The sequence below is a fragment of the Blennius ocellaris genome, assembly GCF_963422515.1.
Source record: "Blennius ocellaris genome assembly, chromosome: 3".
Lineage (NCBI taxonomy): Eukaryota > Metazoa > Chordata > Actinopteri > Blenniiformes > Blenniidae > Blennius > Blennius ocellaris.
The window spans coordinates 7,444,956-7,471,685 of record NC_137652.1 but is presented as its reverse complement, the minus strand read 5'-3'; the positions used below and the strand labels follow the sequence as shown (position 1 = coordinate 7,471,685).

Below are 26,730 nucleotides of genomic sequence, written 5' to 3'. Positions count from 1 at the left end.
TACAATTTCAATAAAAAACACAGTTAAAAGCAGATGAGTTATTGTCTTCAGGGTTAAATGCTTCCATGAGTTTGATATGTGTTTGTTGAAGAAAAGACAAGATAGAAAAAAAATATATACACTTCCCGCATCATTTTATGCCTTCACATCTCCCAGAAGCACGATCTTTACTTGACAGTGAAATTGAAATACAAGAGCTTGGATCTCCCAGATGTCTCTTCGGTTCCTGTCTGTGACTGCACAAGTGTATTACTGTGAACAATACAAAGTTGGCTGTAAGTCTTTCCTGCTTTGACAGCAGTTTGATTTAGAAAGTCTCTTGTTGATGCAGCATTGCCCTATGTGTTGATAAATTATTCAGCTCCTTTATCAGGGAAGCGATCATCAGTAAGAGGCAATAGCCGGAATCTTTACCAGTGGAATCAAATGTAATAAAAACACCCAATTTTTTTCTTAGCAAAACCCCTTGTTTTTTTCAGTGTCGGTCGTGCGAGATAGTTCCATCCTCGCGACAGATGAGACTTCAATGGGAAGCAATGAGTCTGTATCGTCCCAGTCATCCTCCGCCTCGGCCTCGGAGACGCCTTCAGAGAGGATGGACGCCGTTCCACTTGGCTCCAGCAACAACTCCAGGTGAGTGCTCCGCTGTGCTTAAGGCCCAAATCAATATGTCTCTGTGACCCTTCTTAAGATGCAGGTGATGTTGGTAGATTCCCAGTGAACAAATAAGAATTAAAGATGTGAACATTGTAGTGACCTTTTAAATTGTTCTTTTATTACTCTTACTCTTTGACATAATGTTGTTCCGAGCACATGCCTGGCTTTGTTTTCAAAAGGAAATTTGATTGAATTCAATTTTATTTATATAGCACCGAACACAACGGTCATCTCAAGGCAATTTTAGAGAGAAAATTCCATATGAGTGAACATAAGCGACGGAAAGGAAAAATAACCTCCCGTTTAACAGGAAGAAACGTGCAGGACCCCACTCAGAGGTCGTAGCTTTCTGCTGTTCCTGTTGTGGTGAGGAGATAGACAGATTGTTGGGAGCGATCAAGGGATATGACTCGGGGAAATAGGTCTGAAAGTGATGGGTTTTCTTATATTCAGGGTCTAATATGCAATTTCAATTGTAACGCCACAAGAGGAACATGTTCAATGCAAACCCTGGACACGTGACTCAGTGGGTCACATATCAGGAGCACACAAGGAATGGAGACTTTAGGATAATGCCAGGTCGATAGGAAGCCAGCTCGAGATGTTGCTGCTCCATGTTGTTAACAAGCTATTAAAAGGGCGGAGGTGCTATGGGTGAAACAGGCAGCATGGGAGCCCTGCGGGCAAGAGTGAATGTTCGGGCTCAATTTATGTTGGGTCCAATATGGTGTTTAAGGTTACTTGAGTCTTTGCTGCGTTGTCGAAGATCGTTCCGCCCGTGCATCAGCTCAGTTGCACTATTTCCACTGTTAAAGTGCGAATACTGTCGTCAGTAGGGTTAGATTACAGTATGTTGTCATTAACAGGTCTTTGCTTCCACAGTAGTCAGGTTATTAGAGTAGTATCAGAAATGTGGGCGATTCAGAAGTGTGATCAAAAAAAGCATTCTCCAATCTCGCTTATGTTTTTTTTCATCCAATTCCATCTCCAATTGATGTTTGCTTTTTGTGATTATATCGTCTCGCACACTAGTGTCTTCTTACACATCACCTACTCACATTTTCTGCTTTTAATGTTTTTAAAAAAATATATTTTATTCCAGATTGGGCTTTTTTGCTGCATTTAGACAAGTTCAATTATTTTCTTATTTTCTGTCTGAAATCATTTATATCAATCAATTGATCAATTTATCAATCATTTATAGGGAACCTTATTCAAAGGCTTAATAGTGTGATACTTTCCATATTTAATTTGTGATTGTATCAAATGTTCAAAAATAAACTCCTTTACATGTTATTTATGTGCAACTAGACAATAGTGGTTCCAATATATTCATCCGACAAACTAGAATAGCAAAACACATTAAAACTGGACAATTTGATCTGCAAGTCAGCATCCAAGCTCTTTATCATTAACCTCCTCCTCCATTTGTGTAACTGCTTCCTGACCAACTAATATCCTTTTGCAACATTTCCTGTTTGGTTTGTATATAGTCTGAAATTATTATTATTATTTCTAATGCAGCTTGTATTGACAATCTGGATGGTGTGCTAACAATCTTGGATTCTACATATTTACCATTTTATAGTTTCAAATGTGTCTTGATGAAGTAACAGTCTTACTGTTCATCTATAAATTGTTACAAAATCCTTTTGTCATATCACAAAAACAACTGAGTAAGTTGTAGTATCCAACAATATTGTGTTATTTACAAAAGAATTACACTAATTTGGACATACTGGACAAAAGGATCATGTTTATTGAAATAGACACACTGTACATGTGCTAGATGTAGGTGTAACGTGCATATAAATGAACACAGTGTCACAGTTCTGATATTTTTCTAATATTTTCAAGTTAACAACATCAATCAGGTGCAATGACCAGGAGTAATACAGTATATGCCTTTAAAGGACCTGAGAGTGGTACATTTTACAATATCTCCCTGACGAACACCAGTATTTAACCATTTTTTCTTGGAACTGTCCAATAACTAATCATTGCTAGTTTGTGGTTATATAACTTGCATAATGATTTCTGAAATTGGAACACGTTTCTGATTGTAATCAATCAATCAATCTAACCTTGTATATAAAACTGAACAGCTGTTGTATTTCTGATAAAGTGTAAAACCTTCAGCCTGCTTTATCCTGCCGATGGACACTGGTGACCTTGTCCCAGGGGACATTTGGCAAAATGTAGGCTACAGCCTCAATGAGTGGCCAGTTCATCTCAGGACCCGCACAAAGAGAGCCACACAAATTGAAATACAACTACATCCAATTCAGAATGGCTGGTTAACTGAACGCTTCTCTCATTGAACTTCCCATGGAGGCCAGAGCACCATCATAAAACCCACACAGCTTCAGTGAGAGCTGATAAACTCCTCAGCTTTCAGCCGGCCAACAAGCATGAACTCGATGTGAAGCAACACTCAGACCATCGTACTCCAAAACAACCCTGCAAATAGCGTCTCAAAATTGAATTCAAGTCGATTCTTCCCCTGCTGATGTAGGATAGGAGACACTAAATATCATAAAACACAATATATAATTTTATTGTGAATCATTTCAATGACCCATGATTTACCTCTACTGGATCATATTTCTTCTGAATAACAAAAAAAAAAAAAAAAAGTAATTCTTTTTTCATATTTTTTTTAGATTCAAAATGAAATAATTACGTGATGCTCTGGCACATTTCTTTCTGGCTTCTCCTTTTTGTCCTCACTCTCTGCTAAGTCCTTGGTCCTTCATTTTTTTTTGTTGTTTCAAGCTCATGACTGGTCTTGAATGCTGATGTGAGAGATGAATTATTGGGTTATGCTGCAGATGTTAGACTATCTGCTGTGTCATGTCTACAGGTTCACCTTGAAATAGACTCCCCACCCCCACCCCCACCCGCCACCCCCCTTCACTGTCCCTTTCTCCTTCTCCACCAGCTGAAAAGAATTGTAAAGTAAAAACAATTCCCCTCACAACTTGATAGAGGACAATGTGATTCCTGTGTCTTTCACCTCTGTGGGCGCATGCTCGCTCGCGTGCGTGCGTGCGTGTGTAGGCATGTTCCCCCCCCCCCCCTCAAGTTGCAGGATGAGATAGACATGGCTGTATATTCCTTATGTAACCAACTCCATATTTTTTTTTCCCCCTGTGGGGATTTTTTTCTTTGTGCTTTCCCACATATGTGGCATCATGTTGGAGGACGGAAGGAGCAACCAGGAGGAGGCCATAAATCTCAGCTCTTATTTGTTTGGGAGACAGGTGGCCGTGCGTTGGCCGTGTAAATCGTATTGACATTGGGGAGATATTCATCTTGTTTACCCTTATAGCCACAGCCCCTGTCCCTTTATGAAGACTTGCGCCATATGTCACAGGGTGTCGCCCTGGCTTTGTTCACTCATAAATCTTAGCATGTGAGATGGTCGAGACCTGTTAGCACAGCACCTCTCTGGCGTGGAACCCAGGGATCCGGCTTCTGTCACGGCCAAAAGCGAGCAGTAGGGATGGCAATCGCTACATTAGTTCCAGCTACTCTCAGAAAAAATGTTTTATCTGCACTCTGGTGTGCTCGAAAGCGCACCTGGAAAGCAGAATATTTTAGTCAGGCTCCTGCAGGAGAGAGCTGCAGAAAAAAAATCTGCCTGGTCAAACACAAATGCATCCTGACTCACTGTATCATGCAGTAATTCTTTGTGGACCGTTGCACGATTTGTCATCTTCATCATTTTCAATGTCTCGCCTCATTTCTCCTCTTCTACCTAAATTGAGTCACAGCCTCTCCTGGTGGCTCTGTTGCCCCAAGTCCTGGCCTGACCATGTTCCATTTTCTCGCACCCCCCCCCCCCCCCACAATTTCTTTCCTAAAGCTCTCCAAACTTCTCGCTGGCAGGCAGCTGTGGATCATAAAATGGTGGATCAGAGCTTATTTCCTGCCCACCCAAACTATGGTGGTGGCTGGGCGAGCATCTTGGCTGTAGGTTTGATTCCACTTTCTACTAGAAACAGTAAAAAATCCCACCGCTGCCATCAGTAGAAAGACCGTTGATAGCCCCGCTCATCCCCATGTCAGCTTCATGCCAGGATCAACAAGGGTTGGATGCTGCAGGCTGAAATTCCTGCAGTAATGAGAAGCAGCAGTCTACATTCTGTTGCTGAATTTCTCCCTCCTACTAGCCTGGCAGTGCGTGATAATGTGTGATAACCCCAATGATTCAAACGATAAACCATAAGGCTTCCAGCTGTAGTTCACTTTGGAGTTCAATGTTTGTACTCTTACATTTTATTGAAATTATATCTTCTTTGTCGCAACTTGAAAATCTGTGTTTTTAAAAGCTTGTGATGAATATTCCCAACATCTGGAGAGGCGTTTCTTTCCAGGCGTTGCATTTTCAAGTCCTCATTTGCTGCATTTAATCATCTTTTGAGAAAAAGCGTAGCCAGGCCTGTGATGAGTAAAAACAATGAAAGAGCAATTCAAAGCTTGTTGCTATTTTTATGGATGCGAAATGGCAAACGATTTCACTCGGTTTGGCTTAGCTGTAATTGTGAAAGCAATTTTGGGAAGAATACATTTACCTCTGGTTAAATTTATAAGTTTCTCGGGCAGCCATGTGGCAATCACTGATTTTCCCCAACTGTTTATTCCACAATTATTGAGATATCGGTTTATTTGATCGACGTTCACTGATCTGGAGAAACTGATTCAACTAAAATAAATCTGTATTATTAATTTGTTTACAACTCCACAACCCATCTGTTCACTCTCTTATATATATTTGTGTGTGCGTGCGTGCGTGCGTGCGTGTGTGTGTGTGCGCTCACCTGTGGGTGGGTCAAGCGTTGGTGCATTTCAGCTCTTCTTTTGCTTGGCTGTGACCCAGGCAGACAGCGGTTGTGCCTGGGCCCAGGTTAATGAGTGGATTTGCTGCACTGCAGCGCACTGTCCCCCCATGCTGATGTGGAGCAACTGAGCACCACAGTGGCCCCACAATGCTGCAGAGCTATAAATCACCCACAGTCAGGCCAGGCCCAAACCCAAAAGCCACAGCAAGGGATGGACAAGTGCAGCAAGAGAGGAAAAGGGAAGATATGCAGGGAGGAAACACTGCTGAAGAGAGGGTGGGGGTGGGGGTGATGAAAGCATGATAACTATTTATTTACCTTTACCTATGTCTGCATGGCATCTCCTGCCATGTTCCCTGTTTAAACCATCTCTCTGGCTCTTCTCCACCAAAGCCAACATAACCACTACTCTCAACCTCCAGCCCCTCCCCAGCAGCTCTCTCTAATTGCCTTTATTAACGTCTCTATGGGAGCGGCAGCTCGAAGCAATTTGCTCATTATGTGCTGTATTAGCGCCGGCCCTGGGGCAGGCATGCAACACAGAGGGATGCCTGGCTAAGACTCCCGCTCTCCTCCTCTGAGCTCTGCCTTTACCAGGACCCCCTACCTTCATGCGCTAGGTTGCCCATAGACTTGTTGGCCCTGACAACAGCGTCAGGCACTGCTTCCTTTGTGACAAATGAAGCGGCAGTCAAATGAGGTTGTTTGACATTTGTTCATTGAGAAGTTGGTAAAATTAAAATGGACTATGGAAACACGTGCACCCGAGGACAAGCTCAGTCGCGAGAGGAACTTCAGTGGTTTTAGTCTCAGATTATACAAAATATCTGGAAAAGATGGTTCATTAAAAATCATTTACAAAATATTACAAACTTTAACACTCATTCTGATGTATTAGTTGTATTACAATAGTTCATTCATGTCACACTGGTTTCATGGCTGAATTGCAGTTTTGCTTTTTAAGCTTTCATCTGAACAGAAAAGCAAATAAAGTCATTATGTAGTTTTATTGCAACCATAACGTTGACTTCAGCATTGTACAGATTTGTCATTGTAACTTGGTTCTCTTGGTGTTTCATGCATTCAGTATATCCTGAAGCTTTCAGACCGAGAATTTGTGTTTTGTCGGGTCAAATCACCTTCAACAAGTCGGTTTGATGAGGGTTGAACATCTGTCCGAGGCAGATTAAGGTTACAAGCTTTTTTAGTTACTGAGATGGAAAAAAAAAGAAGTCATAATTCGGGTCAAATAGATTTCTTTGTATTACATTTAAAATCTTCTGCTAAAAACATACAAATTTCTCTTTGGATTTACCTCTTAGGTTGTTACGGACAGTGGTTGAGAGCCGGTCCTCTTGAAGAGGCTTTTTAGCAGATGGAGTGGAATGGATGATTTAATTTATGGAAGCCTGTTGTCCGTTTTATTGGAGCAAATGGACAGCATGCACACAATGAGATTTCAGAGTGTGTAGCTGCTGTACAGTGCGAGTGGAATAAAATGGCATATTTATTCTCTTTGTGATTTGTGATCTGCAGTGATTCTAATTAAAAACCAAACTTCAAACATGCTCAGTTGTAAATGTATATTATATGTATTTTTTATTTTTTTTATTTATTTATTTATTTTCCTCAAATGCCTGAGATTTTAATGTTCCATCGTATATGCTTTTAGTATTATCAACAACAACCTCTAGGTTGAATTGGTTCAATTTATGGATTTTTTTTTACACTTGGTGACCATTCATTTTACTGCATTTTAATTTTTTTGTTTCTTTCCCGAGATGTAGATGAGCTACATTGACATCACTCGGATTCCGCCACAAAGAATTTTCACATATATTATTGAATTCAGCATTTAAAAACATCAGTGTTTGATTTACCACTAAACTATGACGGCAATAGGGGATCAAATAGTGTGTGTACCCTTAAATACTGGTAAAAGCAGGGTACAACCTGGAAAGGTTGCTAGTCTATAATACCACAAAGAGACAATTTAGCATCTTTTCGTTTTCATCTACCAGAGGAGCTGGAGAAAACCCACATCCATACCAGGAGAATTTACAAACTCCACACAGAATGACCCCCCCCCCCCCCCCCCGCCAAAAAAAAACCTGGACTCACACAGAGGACGTTGCACTAATTGTCTATGCTATTGTCCTGCACACAGCAGCTATTCAGAGAAAATGGACGATGATGTCATTTAGTAGGCAACCCAGTAGAATATGTTGTGACCAAGTGCTGTGTTTTCTTTATATTTTCCCTTTATGTGTAGATCCCCAGCGGTAGCAGCACCTCGTTGTGCTCCCGGAGCCTCGAGAGACGACCTCCCTGCTGCTGCCACCACAGCCTCTTCTGAAAAGGATAAACCAGATGAGAGGTAAGACGGGTTCCTTCCGTCCTCACCACTTTGTGCAGTTTACTTTCTCCTCCATTTTTTTGTCTCTTTCTATTCATCACTTTCACATACACCGACTTCTTAAACGCACTTCTTTCAATCTAATTTTTGACTCGCTCGCGAGTTTCACATGTACACACAACAGAATCACAGCCTCCCTCCCTCCCTCAGCTCACGTCGACTTCAGGTTTTGCACATTCATATACCCACCTTACGTCTCACGTACGTTTACCCCTCCGATAATTTAGCTACCTTTTGAGGAATTTAATGCACCATAGGTACTGGCTGCAGCCAGAGCAGAGTCTTTCTCTTTTATCACCGACCGAAGTGGACGGGGCTCCGCAGACAGCCTGGCTGTTACTCTCATTTGTTGAATAAATGATGAATTCATTGTTGAATGCTTTTAGAAAGTTGCTGAGGAATATGTAAAGCAGTGTGATAATTCTATAGGTGCCCATTAATTATATAAATATACTTTTTTTTTCTATTTCCGAAATGTGGTTCCACTTGACTGCATTTCTCCATAATCCTGATTTTGAGAACTTGGCTGAGCATTATTGTATTGACAACTCTGTGACCACAAACTTTTTTTTTTCTTCCTCCCATTTTGTACATCTACTTTCTCTTTTCTCATCCCACATTGCTGCTGTTCTGCCGAAAGAATATGAAATATTTATCAGGGCATCGTGTGTTGAAGACACAATTTCTACATGGTAATGTTGCTGGCATTCGAGATAACAGTTTGCAATAGTGGGCAAAACAACCTTTCTACAGGAAGAGTTTTTATGTTTCCTTTGCCAATGGAATGGCATAAACATGTCTTTTACTAACCTTTGCAGAGCGATGAATGTGGTTTCTTTGATGGCCCTCTTTTTTACATCAAACTGATTTAAAATGCAGCTTCTGAGCGCACAAATGTGAACCTGAAAGCTGAAGCACTGCGAAGGGGGTTTTCTATTCTACCTGTGTTTGTGTGCAAACCTGCTTGAAAATCCCCTCGCCACTTTTTAATTATCTCACCATAGATGGTTGTCTGCTGTGCAAACCTAATGTGTGCCTGCTTTCTCTGCTTGACAAAACTCACTACAGACAGCGCTCTGGCTCATTGTGTTTAAGCGTACACACACACACACACGCACACACACGTTTTCACTCGTTCCGTAGTCAGTCTAGACCGGCGATCGGACAGGAGTGTGTAGTGGCCCGAACTCCTCTCTTACTACTCCTACTTATTACCCAGCCTGGCCCATTTCTGCTGTTTCAGGCTAGTGAGTGAACGAACAAGCAGGCCCCGGGCCCAGATTGAACTGTGCGGTAATCCTCCCCAAAGCTCCGCCAGCTCACTGATTGCCTTCATTTTTCAGTGTCACCAGCAGGAAAGCCAAGGCAGTGTACCCATGTGAGGCTGAGCACGACTCTGAGCTCTCCTTCCAGGTCGGCGCAATATTCAACGCTGGTACGTGTTATCGCCTACACCAGTCGCTCACTCAGAACCAGCCCGGTCATATATTGGATTTGGAGGAAAACCGAACACCCAATCTGATCGTCAGTTGAACAGAGAGATGAGACAAGGAGAGGGAGGACCGGCAGGGGCGGGGCAGGAGACATAGATTTGCTCTTCAGTGTCTGGGGAAGAGGCTCAGCTGAGCTTTAATCACTCTCAGAGGAAATTAGGTTTTTTTGGGGGGGTTTTTAGGTCCTTTTTTTGTAAAAACGCTCTTTTACAAGCTACACATACCTCATACATGCATATATGAATGAACATATGCAGAATAGCCTCATGGGAAAACGTACCATTTGTTTAAGACCCCACAATACATTGTCGTGTTTATCAGTAATCTTCACATCATTTCTGTTTCGCGTACATCCGTATTTCAAAAAAGCTTGAAACCTTTAAATGGCTTATCACAGTTTTGTAAAATGATAATATCACATTGTGGAGCCCATTTTCTTTACATTTATTATTTAGACATAATGCTTTGATTAAAGTGTCTTCACTACTGAAGTTAATTTCTTTTTGACCCCAAATTTCATCCCTTGTTTCACAAATTAAAAAACTGTGATAAGTTTCTTCTTCCATAGTTTTTCCTACATTCTGTGTGTCCTTCAAGACTTAATCAGTCTTCAAAGAAAGTGATTGAAATTGATACATAAACCGTACGTGTTGAGGTTTTTTATTAACTAAACTAAACATCTACTTATTGCATCTCGGGGACCCTTGACATTTTGTATATTTCACCACGCTATACAGTTATTTCCGCATGTATCTCTTTTTTTTTCTTTTCCGTCGGAGCAAAGCTGTGTGCATAACGAATGTGAAACAGGTCAAGAGGTCTGAATACTTTACCTTACAATATAGAGTTTGTTTAAGGAAGAATTAAACATATGCTCATGCTCTTCAGCCTTACAACATTTATGCATCACTAATTTCCTTGTAATTTGATTCCCATTAATTGCATAAAGTGACATTTTCGAAGCACGTGCACCGAAAAGATTGAAATTTTAATTGTATGTCATTATTAAAAAGGGTTTTGTGATTAGCTGCTCAAATGTGACTGCAGCAGCAGTCTGTGGGATTTTTGCTTCAGAGTTTTGTTTTTGTGCTTAAACACCTGTCAGTCAGTCTGGAAATGATAAGTTCAAACCCCGCGCCTTCGAATGTTGGCGGTGGGAGGAAATGTGTTTATACTTTTGTCAAAGATTGCTCTTTAATTTTTAGTTAAATTACAAAGCATGACAAACTAAAGAAGAAAAAAAACAGCAGGAGTGTTTTTTTTTTTTTTTTATTATTATTACTCTAAGGCTGGCTGAGATGTATTATCTGCCATATCTACAATGCAAGAAGCTGGCTTTTTCCCAAGGTTTTGACTCTCCGTGTAAATCTAATAAAGATGCATCCAACAGATTTGCTCTAAACAAAAGAGATTAGAAACAAAACGCTGCCACGGCAGTTGAATGCCACAGCACCGTGGCTGCGTTCTTCTTTTAACCCTCGTCCCTCTTCACTCTTAACATGCACACATCCTCACTGGAGGCTGTGTGTCCTCTGCGTGTCCCCCACCCTCACCCTCCCCGTCCCCGTGGTATTATCCTCCCCCGATGACGCTGTGTCCTCTCCTGCAGTGACCCATTCGCGGGAGCCCGGATGGCTGGAGGGGGAGCTGGAAGGGAAGAGGGGCCTCATCCCTGAAAACTACGTGGAGTGGCTGTAGAATCACATGGAAATATTTATGGACTTTTTTTTTTTTTTTTTTTAAATATTGCATTCAGTGAGAGAAATGTGCCTCAATTTGATTCACAGTAGATTCTTGTTTGTGACCCAAACTCCCTGAATGACGATGCCATTTATTCCGAATGGCGGGCCGTTTTAGACATATAGGTTTACGCAGTTTGGCTGGTAAGTTTATCCTGCACGTGCACGCATGTTGTTTTGAGTTCGTTTTTGGTTAAGTGTTCACACAAATTTCATCATTGGGAATTGCAGTAATGGGATTGCGTTTCCAATGTCATGCTGTATATGGAAATGCGACAGGCTCCAAATACCCAAGCGACGTGGTCGCAGCACCAGAGTGTCTGCCTGAGCTCACTCTCTCTCCTCTGCCCAGTTATACATGGTATCCATGAGCTCAAAGTCAAAGGGAGACTCAGAAACTGTAAGGCTGAATTTCAGCACGCGGGCCACCGTAGCAGTTCACCCTCTTGACAATGATGCAGACTAGTTTTGTCTTCAGCTGTTAAATAAAAAAAAACAAAAAAGTTTGAAGATGCCTGTGTGCCTTAGCCATCCAGACTCCCCTCCCCCTGGGTAAAACATGTACGGGTATGTATGAAAATGAATCGGAGTGTCACTGCTTTAACGTTCTAAATGTTTTATGAATAGCTAGATATTGAAAATGAGGCACATCGCTTTACTGTAATGTTATTTAATTGGCGCATTGATTGCATGTTTTGCATGTTTTCTGAGTTTCAAACGCGCACTGTTTTGTTCGTGGTGCACTCCTTTACATAAACGCAGTGAAACACGTTGCGCCGACCCCAAGCATCAGACTGTGCCAAAGAAAAGAAAAAAGGTGATTTTCGCTGGTTTGAAACAGTGTTTTTACTGTTAAATGATGTCTTTCAGATGTTTTTGAAGCTTTTGTGCAACGTTGCTCAGTTACTTTTGAGCAGAGAAATGAGACACTCCCACAAAGGTGAAGCTTTATTTTTTTTTTTTTTTGGTTTTTTTCGTCACTTTATTTTATCAAACCAAGTAATTATGCCAATCAAATCTGTTTGATTGTCCACAGATATGCAGTTTAAATGTTTCAATGTTCAAAGTGTAATTATTATGAGCGTTATCTCCAAGTACAATGATGAGCAGGTTTTCCAAATATTTTAGCTTATTCACATGATTTTATCCCTGAAACACTCAACAGACTTTAATTCATGTGAGAACTCTCGTTTAGTTGATTGTTTGTTTTCACTTGCAGTTTCAATAATTTCAGATGATTTATGACATTTATAAAAGGCCTTCACTTGTCTTTTTTTTTAACTTTTGGGTATTCTCTCAATGTTAAACAAATAAACATTTTTGTTGTTCATCCACTGTATTTTGTATTATTAACAAAGTAAATGTGATTAGTGGTCCTTTTTACTCTTACAGAATGATGTCTAGCCAAAGCTTTAAGAAAAAAAGATCCTTTACATTCTGTCCCGGGTGCAATCCGTTAAACACAATTATTATTTTTGGATCAAATGAATCCAGGAAGACACTTAAGGGTGGATTCACTGCCACGTTGTTAAGCGTTATTTAAAGCGTTTCCTGTTACAGTTCATATGTGGAAGGAATTTGCGCCATTATTACTGTGAAATCTTTGTCTGATTTTTGTGGTGAGTCACCTCGATGTGTCACCGAGCAGGCCCACAGTTTGCAGCACGGCCCAAGTATAATGTGACTTCACAGCGCAGCCCACACCGACACGGTGCGCCATGTAGTGTAACGTAAGCCTTCCTCTTCATATTGACCTGCGCCCGTCCATCCGACTAAAAGCTACTTCCAAAATAACTTTCCATAAGGGGATTAAAAATAGATGGTAATCTTTCACAGAGGAAAACACACTAATCCACCTCCTCCCCGATCCATTAACATCTCAGCCTCACGCATGTTAATTCTCAGACTACATCTGTGTAATTAACACACCAAATGGCCTCCAGATCCTGTGCTTTGGCCTCGGTTACATAATTACCATCAGTCCACCACAACGGCGCTTGGAGCTCCAGGAAGTGCTCTGCTGCACCCTCCATACCCGTGTTAACTTGTCTGTTCAAAGGAAATAGCTGAGGTTCAGCGGTGTTTTCTGGTTGCAGCGCATGTCCAGAAACTCCCTCAAGCATCTTGACGATACGACGATAACGTAATGGAATGAGGCAGAGCTAATGAGATGGGCAAAATATTCTCCCACAATCCACCTCCCACCCCCCCCCCCCATCCCCGTTCAGGGCCCTTCATCATCTCCCCTCTGCCAGAATTCTGCTGAATCATAAGAGACATCCACTCCGCCTGCCTCTCACTCTGCTTCGGACTGTCTGTCAGGAAGCATGCCATGTTGCTTTCTCCACATTCACTCATCCTATTCCTTCTGCCGACCTGGCTGACTTGCCAGAGTATTTCAAACTCTCCCTCGCTCCCCTCCCCTTCGGTCACTGCTTCACCTTTCTGCTGATCGACCAGACAGCCGCTAAGTTCTGCACTTTTTCATCTGTTTATTATTGTCCCTGTTGTAAATTGGGAATCTCTACGTCCGGGTTACCTCGTGTGTGATTGACCTCTGCCCCTCTGCTCGCCTCGCTCGTCGTCGTTCATGAGGCCTGGGTCATGTTGACATGTACATCATTGTCGCCATTTAGAGTGGATGTCGGCGTGCTTGAGTTGTGTAAAAAAAAAAAAGTGAAGACGGACGTGCTCATTGCTCTCTTCCCACTCCTGGCTGTGCGCCAGCTGTCCTCTACCTCCCATGACGCAGTGTCCTTCAGCCCCCAAAAACACATACTACACCATGACTCAGCTCGGATCAAAGCCGTACAGCAGTTCAGCCGTCGCCACCAGAGCAATGACAGGGAAGTGCCACCAACTTCACCCCAGACATGCATGTGTGGAGGTTACGCTAACTTATCACTCCCCGTGTGTCTTTATTTCATTTCCCACAAAGCTCAAACACAATCACAGTAGGAGCTGATGAATTATTGGGGCTGAAAAAACTGAGTGGGAATTTGGAGAGAAGTGAATTTCAAACATAAAGGAGAGAGAGTAGTGGGAGGGAAAAAGAAAAAAAAAAAAAAAAGAACCCGGGAAAAGTGGGCCACAGAAGCCGCCATGTGCGCGGGTGCAGCCGTGAAATCAGCCTGATCCAATAGATTCTGTTTATCTGGCACGACTACAAGTGAAAGCAATTGGAAATCTGGGGGAGATTTGGAGAGGGCTGTGGATTTGGAGAGAGAGAGAGAGAGGGAGGGAAAAATGAGCTAAAAAAAAAAGTAATACTGTCTGCTCTACAGTCTGGCAAAGCAGGCGTGTTTTCAGATCAGCCTTTAACAAGGTTAATGGTGATTTTTCTCCACAGGCAGTGTTTTACTGTAAAAGTCCCAGGCTTGCACGCTCTCTCTCTCTCTCTCTCGCTCTCTCTCTCTCTCTCTCTCTCTCTCTGTGTGTCACTTTTACCCTCCTGTCTTTGCGTCTCCTTTTGTTCTCTGCGTCTCCTCTCCTCGTGGCTGCTGTACCTGCTGCTGCTGCTGCACATCATTTCTGTTTTTCCAGCCCAACGCTGAGTTTTTGGGCTCATTATCCTCCCCAGCCACCAAATTCAGCTGTTTCAAATTCATCCAAATCAAACACCCCCCCCCCCCTTTTTTTTTTAACCATCCATGCATCTTTCCTACCTTCTGTCTCGATGCACACATTTCACATCTCAAACATGCGATAAAGCATGCACACACAAAGACACATACATTATATCGCATCAAAAGATCAAACAGTTTTATTAGAATCTTGCAATACTTTTGCAAACACAAGTATGGCAATATCTGCATCAAGATGTACAGAAGTAACTGGTTTTCAAAGGTCTTTTTTTTATTGGTTTATGGTGAAGGATTTCTACTGTATGATTGCTGGAGAGTTGCTGAGAAATATTGTACAAAGCATCTGAGTTAAAATGTAATTTTTGGAATTGGAAAAGAAAAAAGTATTTATATATCAATAACAAATTCACTGCCATGGCTGTGGAGATATGGCTTAGTCTTTCTGCACCCGATTCAGATCTGCAAAAAGAAAAGAAAATGGCAATGACGTGACTCTACATACAGTGACGCAATAGTGTACTGTGAAACAGCAGTGAGACAAATTCTGAGTCATCCGTGCCGGAAATAGGAGTTAATTTAGAAGCAGGCAGCTTTGAAGCGATTGCTGCTCCCAGGAGTGCAAGGAAAGGCTTTTTTTTTTCTTTTAAATTATATTTTAGTGTTTGCTGTAGGTGGTGATTGATGACCATTAAATAAACAGTACATTAATCTTGCTCCTCCAAAGGATTGCTTCGACACTTTGGGGAAATTTGCTTTGTGCTTGGGAGTGAGATGAGAAGGCCGATATCGCTCTCTGATCTGTCCATTACCACAGCGCGCCGCCAATTTTACAATTTTATTTCCAACGACTGACATCTTTACCCACAATGCAGCTCAGCGGTCCAGCCAGACATTCCAGCCTGTAGTTGCCGTGCAGGCTGATGTAGCCTAAAGCTGCAGTGAGGTCTGGAGAGCTCCCCTCTGCCCGGCTCCACACCACCAGGTTTCTTTCTTTATGCTCAAACTTCTGGTTTTCAACCCCGACAGACTCTGCCTCAAGTGACTTGTGTGGTATCGATTGTCTCGTCTAACTCTGGGCAAAAAGGAAAAGGAAAAAAAAATATATATATATATATATTTCCCAAAAAGAAAGTCAAACTGCACCTTCATATTGCCCCCCAAAAAGTCAGAGCTTATGTTGCTGGAGGGCCAAGGAGTCAGACAAGGGCCTCATAATACCTTCAGGTCAAATGTGTCACTTTTGTTGTTGTAAAATGTTTTTTCATAACTTTTCATAACCCACCCCCTTCCACATCCGTCGTCTCATCTCAAACAGTGTGTGCACAAAGTTTGTGTTCTCAAGCTTCACAAGTCAAGAACTCTCCTCCACGTGTCCCCCGGTCCATAGTTTTGTGACTTCTTGATTTTTATTGTGGTGCTCAAACAAATACCTCCATGGGTTAGAAAATCATTCCAAACAGCAACAAGGATCCATCACTTAAAACATCTTTGTTACAAAATAAGAAATCCTTTTTTTTTTTCTCTCTCTCTCCATTGAATCATGTGAACAATGACGGAAAAAAAAAAGAAAACTTGCAAAATCAAATAATTTTACTTGAAAAGAAGATAATAAATGTACTCTCTCTAACATTCAGGTAGTAAGCTCCATAAGTCTCTCACAATGTATGATACATTCAGTTCTCCATTGGGCCCGTCCTGGTGCCAACATATACTGTAAATTCTTCTCTGTGATCCGACACACAGAACATGGCGAGTGGGAAACACACTTTTTGTTTTTGTTTGTTTTTTTTCCAAGATTTCAACAAGATGGTTAAAGTAGAAATGTTTTAGACTATACTCAACATAAGGACTTGCCGTATTATTTACAATATATACTGTAAAATTGTAAATCAGGTGAGATAAAAAGGCACAAGTTTCCCTTTTTTTTTTTAAATACAATGTAAACATCTCATCAAAAAGCATGCAATAACATTTCATTTTACAAAAAGGATATCATTTTTAGACAAAGTACTTAAATATTGTTTTCCAGCAAAATATAATTCTCTCAAAAATACTTTCCCATTCATCCTATGACCCTTTAGACGGTTTTTTCTTTTGAAATGGATGCAAAAGGGGCGAACGAATAAAACAAAAGTGTGAGAGATTAGCTTGAGGGTAAAGCAATCTGGTTGTAAAATGAAGCCTTTCTGATTGGTACGAAGTACAAAGATTTCCGTGCCGGGGAGTTTAATTGATGTTTAATCTATAAATAAAATGATTAAAAAAAAACAAAAACACTTCCATTTTCTTAATTTTAACGAAGACGTGCTGAACTTTTTGAAAGCCATGCACCAACCTCACATTTTTGTCCCGGGAATAATTAAATAAATAAAGATTTTGAATGATACGTAGTTTAAATTACCATTATCAAATTAGTGATTTGAAAACACACAAGCTCCACCCCCGGCATCCCCTCCACCTGCTTTGATAATTTTGAGTGGCATTCGGGATCTAACACTTTGTGTGCCAATCGTCTGACGATTCCCCAAAGAGGCCTCATGTAGTGTCGCGCAGCATCGTCATGACAACAAAGTACTGCACGCAGCCACCCCGCTTTGCCGGTGACGTCGGGTCGGGTGACCACCCGGAAAAGTCTCCCTCCTGCGCGCTTTATCACATTTGCTTATCGAAACAGACAAATCTTGCTTAGCTGCACAAATGCCTCATTTCACATTGTATCTCCTCTGTGCAAAATCTAAATGTGGAAATAGGATATGGCTAATCCTATAACATAAATGCATAATACCCACACTGAAAGAGCAGATCAACTATGCACATGCTTGCCAGGGGATAACACACACACACACACACACACACACACACACACACACATACAGATACACACACATTGAGCCATCCTCACTCCATACACACTTACAGGGCACAAAAAAAAGAAGAAGAAGAATCACACACACCCGCTTACCCTCTGTTTTTCTTCCCCAGCAACTTGCTTTTCAGTAGCGTCATAGTAGTTTTCCACAACCGCCACGAAACCAGTGGGGTGTGAGAGAAGTTAATGGTCCAGACAACTGGGCCTGCTATACTCAAAATAGTAGTAAATTGGCCCAAAATAAAAGGTGATCATACCAACGCAATAATCAGTTCTTCATCTAGCGTTTGTCAACGTGTACCTTAAAACATCTGTACAACAGCTGAATAGATGAATGTGTTTAAGAAGTTGTTAATACCTGTACACGTTTGCCTGGTTTTGATACATTAGCTGTTTGCTGCAAGCTCCGATTTGGATTATATCAATTTTACAGAGTATTGTGTGTGTGTTAAACTTTGTATCCACATCTGTGTAGTGTGTGGACCGTCTACAACTTACTGTACATGTTATGCTTTTGCCTGGCTTTTTAGAAATGAAGCACCTTAATGTAAAATGACTGGCTCGTCAAAAACTAAACCTCTGCAACACACTTTTATAAAATGCTTTTTATTATTTCTGGGAAGAGTAGATAAGTGTTGGTTCACAAAGGGCTGGTTTTGCTTCATTGTGAGTAAAAACAGACATTTGGAGAGCTGCTCTGGAGATAACACAAATGACAGCAATTACTATGGATGCACCTCAGTCAAATCCATTACCAGCGGACTCCACTGAAATGGTTTCCATAAATGCATCATGTTTTCCATCCTGCAAGCACTCCTGACCATTTCAGCATGAAGGTAAAATGTCTCATTGATATTGTCTTGATTCTTTACCACCATGCCTCCAGAAGAGTGACGAGAGCTTCACGTGCAGGCCGTCTTTACACAGAAGAGACCTTTTCTTTTCTTTTCTTTTTCTAATTTCAGAACAACTTTAGCTTTGGACTTTTGCATATTAGTTTTGATTGTTTTACTACACATTTTTAAACTTTAGAAAACTCAGTATGTAAATGTCAATGATGGCTGTTATGACACCGATCAAGATTGAAACTTAGCAGTTAAATCTAATGTAATTACTCAGCTTATGGTGATGCTTGTATAGCCCTTGAATATATTCAAATAGACATTTCGCCATACAATCTAAACTTCCTGTGCCTCCTTTGCTCTGTAGTCTTGTTGCTACACTGCAAAGCAAATCTAAGTATTGGCATGATTTTTTTTTGTTTGTTTTTATAAGTGCTATTATTTGTGAAAGACTGCATAAGCCAGAGTAAATATTTGCAAAGAAAAAAAAAAACCAACCTCTTCTCTAGATTTGAAAGGGAATCTCATTTTAGTGCATGTGGAGTGCATCTGTGCCTCTGTCTTTCTGTCTGTGTGAAGGCATGTGGACTGTAAGTGTGTGTGTGTGTGTGTGTGTGTCTGTGTGTGTGTGTGTGTCTGTGTGTGTGTGTGTATGTGTGTGTGTGTGTGCGTGTGTGTGTGTGTGTGTGTGTGTGTCTGTGTCTGTGTGTCTGTTCGCATCTATCGCATCCTAAGAAATGTATGGCTTTATCTCCATAGAAAATACTGGTATTGTCTTTGGGGTGAGGGGATGGGGGCGGGGTGGGGTGGGGGTTGTTACTTCGGGATACTTTGTCACATTTGTCACATGTCCTTCTCGCCGCGTCATGCTTGGCTCCTCAAATTATTCACAGCTCTGAACCACTGGTGGTGACTGCAGGGTCAAATCCTGCTCCCCTCGTTTTGTTTTGTTTTGTTTTGTTTTTTTTCAACTTTTTTTTTGTCTTTTCTTTTTTTTTTCCTTTCTGCATCTGTCACCACGTCACTTCGCTTCCTCCTCTCATGCGAGGGCGCTGGCAGGCTGGGCGACTGGGTGCAGGCCAACGCGTTGGGCCCTCTTTGCACGCTTTCCTTTTTGTCCTCTTTTTCCAGTTCGTAATGCCGCTTCTGTCCCAGCTGTGTGTGGCGAGTCACTTCTTGTGGAAGTAGATTGTGTGAGTGAGGCCTGACTCCACCTTTGGTATCTGGTCGCTGATGATCTCCACCAACATTTCGGGAAACTCCACCTTCAGGGCCTGGGACTCGCGAAAGGTGTAGAAACAGAAATCCAGCAAATTCCCCACCAGCTGGACAAACAGAGGATGAGAGAGATATAAACCCAGTTTTTAAAGTCAGACAGAAGAAGTTCTATTTTAGATGTCCATGTGTGTTTATGCATTCCCAGTTGTAACCAGTTCACCACATGGGGGCACTACTGATTTTTTTTTTTTTTTCTTTAAAGAGAGGTCATCCACTCAGCACTAACCCCATTCACTCAGTCACGAGGGTCACTGATTTCAAGCTTTTTATCTGCGTGACCCCTTGCTTGCTGACTCACCTCTTCAAGGCTTTTCCTTTATTATTGTTCCGCCTGTACACTCACTGACCCACGCATAAAAAAATAAAAACCATGATTTAGCACATTTGCCACTGTTGCACTGTGATCCAATAAACTGTGAGCTGCTATTGATCCACTTCTGTTCCATTCACCAATACTGCCTGATCAACGCCTCTTCCAAAACACCCCGCCCCCCCCGCCCCCCGGAAGCGGCATGCAATAATCCTTATTCCAAGCCACAGCATCACTGGAGCGCTAAGTAAACGCATTATCCAAATCCACTATGCTGCCATTTCACTCCGAACGTTTCCAGTGATACGAGAGCCCCGCGGCGCCACTGGACACCTCGCTCAGAGTGTGAAGCCACGGCACACTGAAGAGGCTGCCAAGGGAACCCTGCGCTGTACTGTATGCAACTGGCACCGCGGAGGCAGGCGGGGTGAGGGTACTTACATCATGCATGGCGTCCAGCAGCTTGGTGAGCTGGAAGAAGCGCTGCCAGGTTTGGCCAGAGTTGTTGGTTGCTTTCCCCACTGAACGCCGGAGCTCTTTAATGTAATTGACCCTCATCTCTTCGAAGGCCGCCTGGTTCTTCAGACCCTCTTTGGGAACTGGGAAACAGACAAAACCTTCAGTCAGTCGGCTGGGCGTCCTGATAACAATACTCAAGGAAAGGAAAAAGAAAAACAAAACTGTGTCAACATGAAAACAAATCTGGGAGCGGCCCAATAAATGCTGTCGAGTGTAAGACTTGGAGGCGTTCGCGGGTGTAGACAGCTCCTAACTCAACACAGTTCTCATTTGAAGCGTGGAAGAAAACCTACAGCAGCCACAAAATGCAGCACGGAAACCACAGAGAATTTCCTCCGCAATAAAACTTTAGCTTTGTTTTGTTACTGTAAAAACATTAAACAACTTACAACGGCAGTAACTTGAATTAAACAGGTCAAAATTATAACTGCTTCCAGAATTAGATATTCTCCGTACAATTATCGCTTCAAATGTCCTTCCATGCATTTTCTATAGTGTTCTATCCACTTAAGGCTCACGGCAGGAGAGAGAGCAACCCCTGGCGCACACGCAAATTCAACTTCTCACAAATCTAGCATTTGATAGGTTTTATAAAATGGCTGTCAAAGGCACATTCAACATGATTCACAGTTAATGGGCTAAGTCATGCACAACCACCAGCATGTTCCTTTAATGTAGAAATATGTAAGTGTGTAAAGGGTAATTAGGGGTGCTTAGTGAATTATGCTCCGACTCCCACACACTAGCATTTTTTGGGGACTTTTTTTTTTTTTCTTTTTCCCTCTATTGACGACCTAAGCCTATTTAGCAACTCATTACAAGCACTTTCACCATTTCAAGTGGTAATTAGTTTAATGTGCGGCCACTGAATCATGAAAGACGACTGGTAGACAGAAAGTAAAAGTTATGTCAGCAACAGTGACAGCAAAGAGAGGAAAAGTGGAACAATAGTGAATTAAATGACTTAATTTTGTCAAAGGCACCTCGTTTATCAAGTAGTTTGTTCTTGAACTGCAGCAATTAAATAACTACCACCTTCACTTGCATCATTATAATGGCTGAAGTATCAAGTTAAGAGGCAGTGTGATGGAAACACAGACAAATGTGAGGAAAAAGGCAGGATTAGAGCACCACAAGGATGAATCAAACGTATTTGCAGTATCTTTGGTCTTCTATACTCCACCGAGCAGAAGATCACAATCACACATATGAAAATCTACCAAAACCTTTTTGCTGCATACTCGCTGAAGAAAAACCTCAAAGACATCAAATCAAAACGAGTGATCGCAGCGTGAGACGATGCGAGTGTGGTCTTGTCAGTGACGCTTACTTGTGGCAGGCGGAGTTTGCATCTTCTGCCTGTTGTCCCGCAGCCGAAACGACAACGATGGGGTTCAGTGGCGTTGCTATAATGCCTCGATTGTCATTTGTGGTTGTGATTTCAGGATCATCAATATTTTTTAATTTAGCATCTTATTTCAATACGTTACTTTCAAGCATGGAGAGCAGTTAAACTCTCTGATTTTAATGTTGTCATGCAAACGAGTGAAAAGCTGCAAAGCCTTACAGTGAACAAATAAAGAGAAAGTGTTGTTGTTTGATCATAAAATATAAATAATTACATTTGAAATGCAAATGATTAACAGAGACTTGTGAGAACAACTGAACATGTTTCAATCTGCAGGAGAACATTATCCGAAAGTACTTAAATTTAAATGGGTAACTTCAATAACGATTTGAAAATGAAAAGTTAAACGTGATCTGCATTTGAACGCTCACAGTGTGAGGAGCAGTGAGACTGAAGCCAAAATCAACTCTTTGAGGATCAAATGCAGTGTCAGAGGAAATCATTCATATTTTCTAAGTACTACATTCAGTTTCAAATTGCTTGAAATTTAATTCATAATTACACTATTCAAATTCTGCTTCTGGTGAAGGTGGCAAGGAGCAAATAATATTTAACATTTCATGATTACACATACATGGATTTTTTCAGGTAATTGAACTTGAGTATTTATCTGAAGACTTTATTTTTCTACACGTGAACAGCAATCCGTTGCATGCTGCATTAATAATATTTGAATGCCAAGAATTCCAATTTCTGTTATATATAATGTCCATTCAGGCTTTTATCATCATGTTATGAGTTATTTTCTAAACTGTGTCATTGCTAATGACTACGGTAAACTAAAATGTGTCCACACACAATTTTACAATAACAAGACCTCTGGAAAAGGTTCAATATCCCTTAACAATTCTATTGATAAAGCAAAAAAAATAAAACATTTGGTAAAACTTGTTAAATTTGGTAACATTTTCAAATAATTGTATGTATATTTCTATCAATTATTCAACGAATTGCAACTGAAATCGATTTTTGTTGGTTCATTTTTATCCAGAATCCCTACTTGTTAAAATTATATTGATATGAAGATGTATGCTTATCAGACTGATGAGATTTTTAGTCTCGCTGCTTGGTAAAGACTAAAACTAATGCAATCAGCAGGGGTTGTTTTTATTTTCCAAATTTCAGACCAACTGATTGGATCCTGACAAGTCATTTTGCAGATGTTGCAGCACTTTCTTTAAGAATGTACATATATGCTGTTTTATAACTCTGATAGTTTTTATGTAAATGTTGAGTGTTTTTGTAATTACTCCGACTAACAGAAGGGGGAGACGAAAGTTGTGCACATGCTGTGCATTCATCTGGCAACATGGATCTATTGGATAATAGCTGGAAGTCATTCATTGTTCCACCAGAATATGTTTGAAAAAAAAAGCGTACCGAAGCCACAAGGAGCCGTTTTCTCTTCATGCACAGAAGAGAAAACACAACGACATGGCTAAACATGTTGAAGAGATTCAGTGGTATTTGTATTTTGTACATTTTCTAGATTTGCATATCTGTCTTTTTCAAAATAATGGAAATATTTTAGTGGTTCGTTAAAACCTTCTTTTTTTCCCTTTTTTTTTTTTTTTTTTTTAACCCTTTCAGCACCTTGAAAGCCTCAGATAAAGACAAACCACTTGTAGGACCACGAGCATAAAGCAGTGTCTGACAGGACTTGTTGGAATTCTGCAGAGCGAATAGCCAAGGGCAAAAAAAAGCCTGCTTCTTGTCAGTTAGGATTGGAGGTTTTTGAGAACGGATCATTGCAGGTCAATAACTCTGAGGATGTGTGTTTGGCTGCCTCCTTCCCGTGCTCTCCTGCGCTCCCCTTTCCACGTAATTCTTTTCATCGTACCTTGATGCACAAACACCTTGGGGCAGAACATACATGAAGCAGAGGAGAGCAGATCTGAAAACAGATTGTTCTCCGGTGCAAAGGTTGTGGTGTCTGCGCAAGATTGCATGGCTGACATGGTGAGAATGTGCTAAAACCCCGGGCCGCATTTGGACCTTTTGTTTTTCTCCCACTGACCCACATACGCCCTGATTAGAAACGGACCTGGCATTCAGGGGCGTTACCATGACCGGCCCCAAAAATAGGGCATTTATACCACCATAATTGGTGTCAAATTGATTTTCGCTGCAGGTACAGAGGCTTTTCAACTAGGCCATATTTCTCCCGGCGAGTGCAGCTGCATTACCGTGTGCGCCACAAGCCCCGGGAGGTTTTTATCTTAATGTATGAGGTATAGACAACAACATATTTCGCGCAGACAGAAGATGTCAATAGCATGTGTATTATCCAATGACGTGCACGTCCCCGCTCTCAGTAGCTCTTAAATACCTGAGTGACAGGGTGTCGTCAGGTCCTGATTTAAAACTTGAGACCATTTATTACTAGGGTTTACAACTTGCCCCGAGCGTGACCACAATACCAAGCAAGTATAGCGGCGTAGGGTTGGAAAGATAAGATAAGAAGGAAAAAGATTAGAAATTTTAGATTTGTAAGATTAGAAATCATCGTATTTGCATTTGTCAAGTGAAATGCTGCTGTTTAACAGAGAAATCCTACTTTTCCCATCTGCAATGAGTTTTGGTTTAGGATTTCTTTATTTATAAAGGAGGCAGTGCATATTAATGAACTCTGTACATGAAATTGTACAAAATTAGACGACCCACCACAGCAACCAGGACGCCATTGTAATTAATGGAATAAATTAATGAGACAGCACAGGGCCAACATGTTGGCGTTATTGTACGTCATCTAATCAATACCTTTCAAGAAATGAGCTGATTTTTATATTATCTCCATCCGTGTGCAGGGTAGCGGTGTAACTGGATGGAGCAGGCCACAGTTCCTGTACCAAATCCAAACAGGGTCACGAGACACCGCGGGCTGAGTGAAACCTTAGCCAAGGTCAGAGAGGAGGAATAACAGCCTTTGTCTCTTTTCTCTTTATCCCTTCTTCCTCTCTCTCTCTCTCTCTCTCTCTCTCTCTCTCTCTCTCTCTCTCTCTCTCTCTCTCTCTCTCTCTCTCTCTCTCTCCCTCTCTCTCTCTCTCTCTGTTTTAGCCATTCTTTGTCGCTCTATGCAGCGTGCACATAGCCCATTTTTTCAAGGCCGCCTGGAGGCACACACACACACTCGGTGACTCGGTAGTACTGACTCCACTGACAAGTTCTGACACCTCCTCTGTAAACATTTCCACCACTGCTCCTTCCACAAGGCCCGGGCATTATATCCGAATGACTGTAACTAAAAGAGCTTCCTTCAGCACCTCAGAAAAATCCTGCAACGCACGGCTTCTTTTTCTTCAAATTATTCACTCGCGCTTTGCCAAACCTCCGCACGGTGCATTCACTCCATCATGTGGACTTTGGAATAGACATGAGAAATGAAGCACCGGATGAGTATTTTCTTCCTCCGTCGCTCATATTTTACAGCTACATTTTGACTAAATCCAATAACCGCAGCAGATTGAGGCAACTGTGAAGCACCTTAAACTCGCTGCTTTGATTCTGCATCCCTGCTCCTTTTATCCGCTCCCTCTCTTTCAAAATTCCAGCCCGGGTTTCAAGGAAGTGGAGAAAAATAGCAGGTCTTGGAGCTCTGCCTGGTGCTTGACTGGCCTTTATTAAGTACAGCAGGGCTCTCTGGAAAACCTCCAGAGGACCGGCGAGGAGAGGAGAAGGAGGCCACAGCAACAGAAGGACCGGCTCTGCCACCCCACCACTCCCTTTGTTTGCTCTTTCTTTCTCCCTATAGCTGTGCACCTGTCTCTTTCTCACCAGCAGAAGCTCATGCTGTCAACTTTTTTTGTTTCATTTCACTCTTTAAATCTAACTTTTCCCTCTGGGTTTCTTAGTTGCTCTCACTCTCTAGGTTCTCCTGCCTCTTCATTTCTACACAACATCCAATGAGTGAAGTCCTGCCGGAGCTACCCTGCTTTCAGAGTTTATATCGGGGATGCGCTTTAACATTTTACTGCACCATGAACGAGAAAACAACCTCAGACATAGTCTATGTTTTTTTTCAAATTTACTGAAAGAACTTAAGGTCCTTAAAATGTACAGTGCTGGTAACGTCTTTTAAATCAAGAACAAAATATGAAGCAGCTTATTAAACCCCTAAAAAGGTCAGTGGGGCTTAGAAAATTCATTTTCATAACATTACCAATACAGCTGTGGCCCACTTTAAACTTCTTAACTCACTGTTAATAGTGATGCAACAATGAGTATTTGATCTTGTGATAGCGCAGTAAAGCTACAGCGACTTTAACCACAATATATACAGAGTGGTAACAGTTGATGTTTCTAACCTGGCAGTCAGGGACAGGGGAATAATCACATGAAAATGATACAAAAAGTCAAGCTGTGCTGAATAATAGCACTTCGCTTTCAAGAACTTACAGACATGATGCTGATACTTTAGCTCAGGGGTCTGCAACCTTTATGACCAAAATCGTAATTTTTGCACTTGCCACCAAATCAAATTTAACTGAAGCTGCAAAACAACTGAGGCCAACTCAACTCTTAAACTTTCATATCGATATGGACATAAACTGTGACGTATGTTGGATTTATGAAATTTCAGTTTAGGATAGCAAACATTTCATTGCATTCTCAGCTGTGTTTGTACCCCCCCCCCCCCCTATTTTCTCTCTCTTAGCCATTTTAGTTGGGTTTTTTTAGCGAAGAGTTGAAAGTCCTTGTGTAATTAAACGTGTTGCCGTGTAAACCAATTTGTACGAGACCTGGGAATATCTTAGCTTCTCTCTTGCCATGA

General features: G+C 41.5%; 2 protein-coding genes across 3 annotated transcripts in view; one reads left to right on the top strand and one right to left on the bottom strand.

The window, feature by feature from the left end:
• Positions 1-12,479, top strand: part of arhgap10 (Rho GTPase activating protein 10) — a 47,679-nt gene extending 35,200 nt beyond the window's left edge. Inside the window, exons 20-23 of one of the 2 annotated variants that reach the window (XM_080518018.1) lie at positions 480-633; positions 7,774-7,878; positions 9,261-9,352; positions 11,020-12,479. In XM_080518018.1, the coding sequence (XP_080374144.1) occupies positions 480-633; positions 7,774-7,878; positions 9,261-9,352; positions 11,020-11,108 (440 nt within the window). In that variant the 3' untranslated portion in view covers positions 11,109-12,479. The remainder of the gene's footprint in view (positions 1-479; positions 634-7,773; positions 7,879-9,260; positions 9,353-11,019) is intronic. The other variant, XM_080518019.1, reaches the window with a different exon arrangement.
• A 2,477-nt stretch (positions 12,480-14,956) lies between these two features.
• The window catches only part of nr3c2 (nuclear receptor subfamily 3, group C, member 2), a 79,168-nt gene continuing 67,394 nt past the window's right edge, over positions 14,957-26,730 (bottom strand). Inside the window, exons 8-9 of the mRNA XM_080521034.1 lie at positions 20,474-20,631; positions 14,957-19,769 (exon numbers count right to left, since the gene is read on the bottom strand). Of these exons, the coding sequence (XP_080377160.1) occupies positions 19,614-19,769; positions 20,474-20,631 (314 nt within the window). The 3' untranslated portion in view covers positions 14,957-19,613. The remainder of the gene's footprint in view (positions 19,770-20,473; positions 20,632-26,730) is intronic.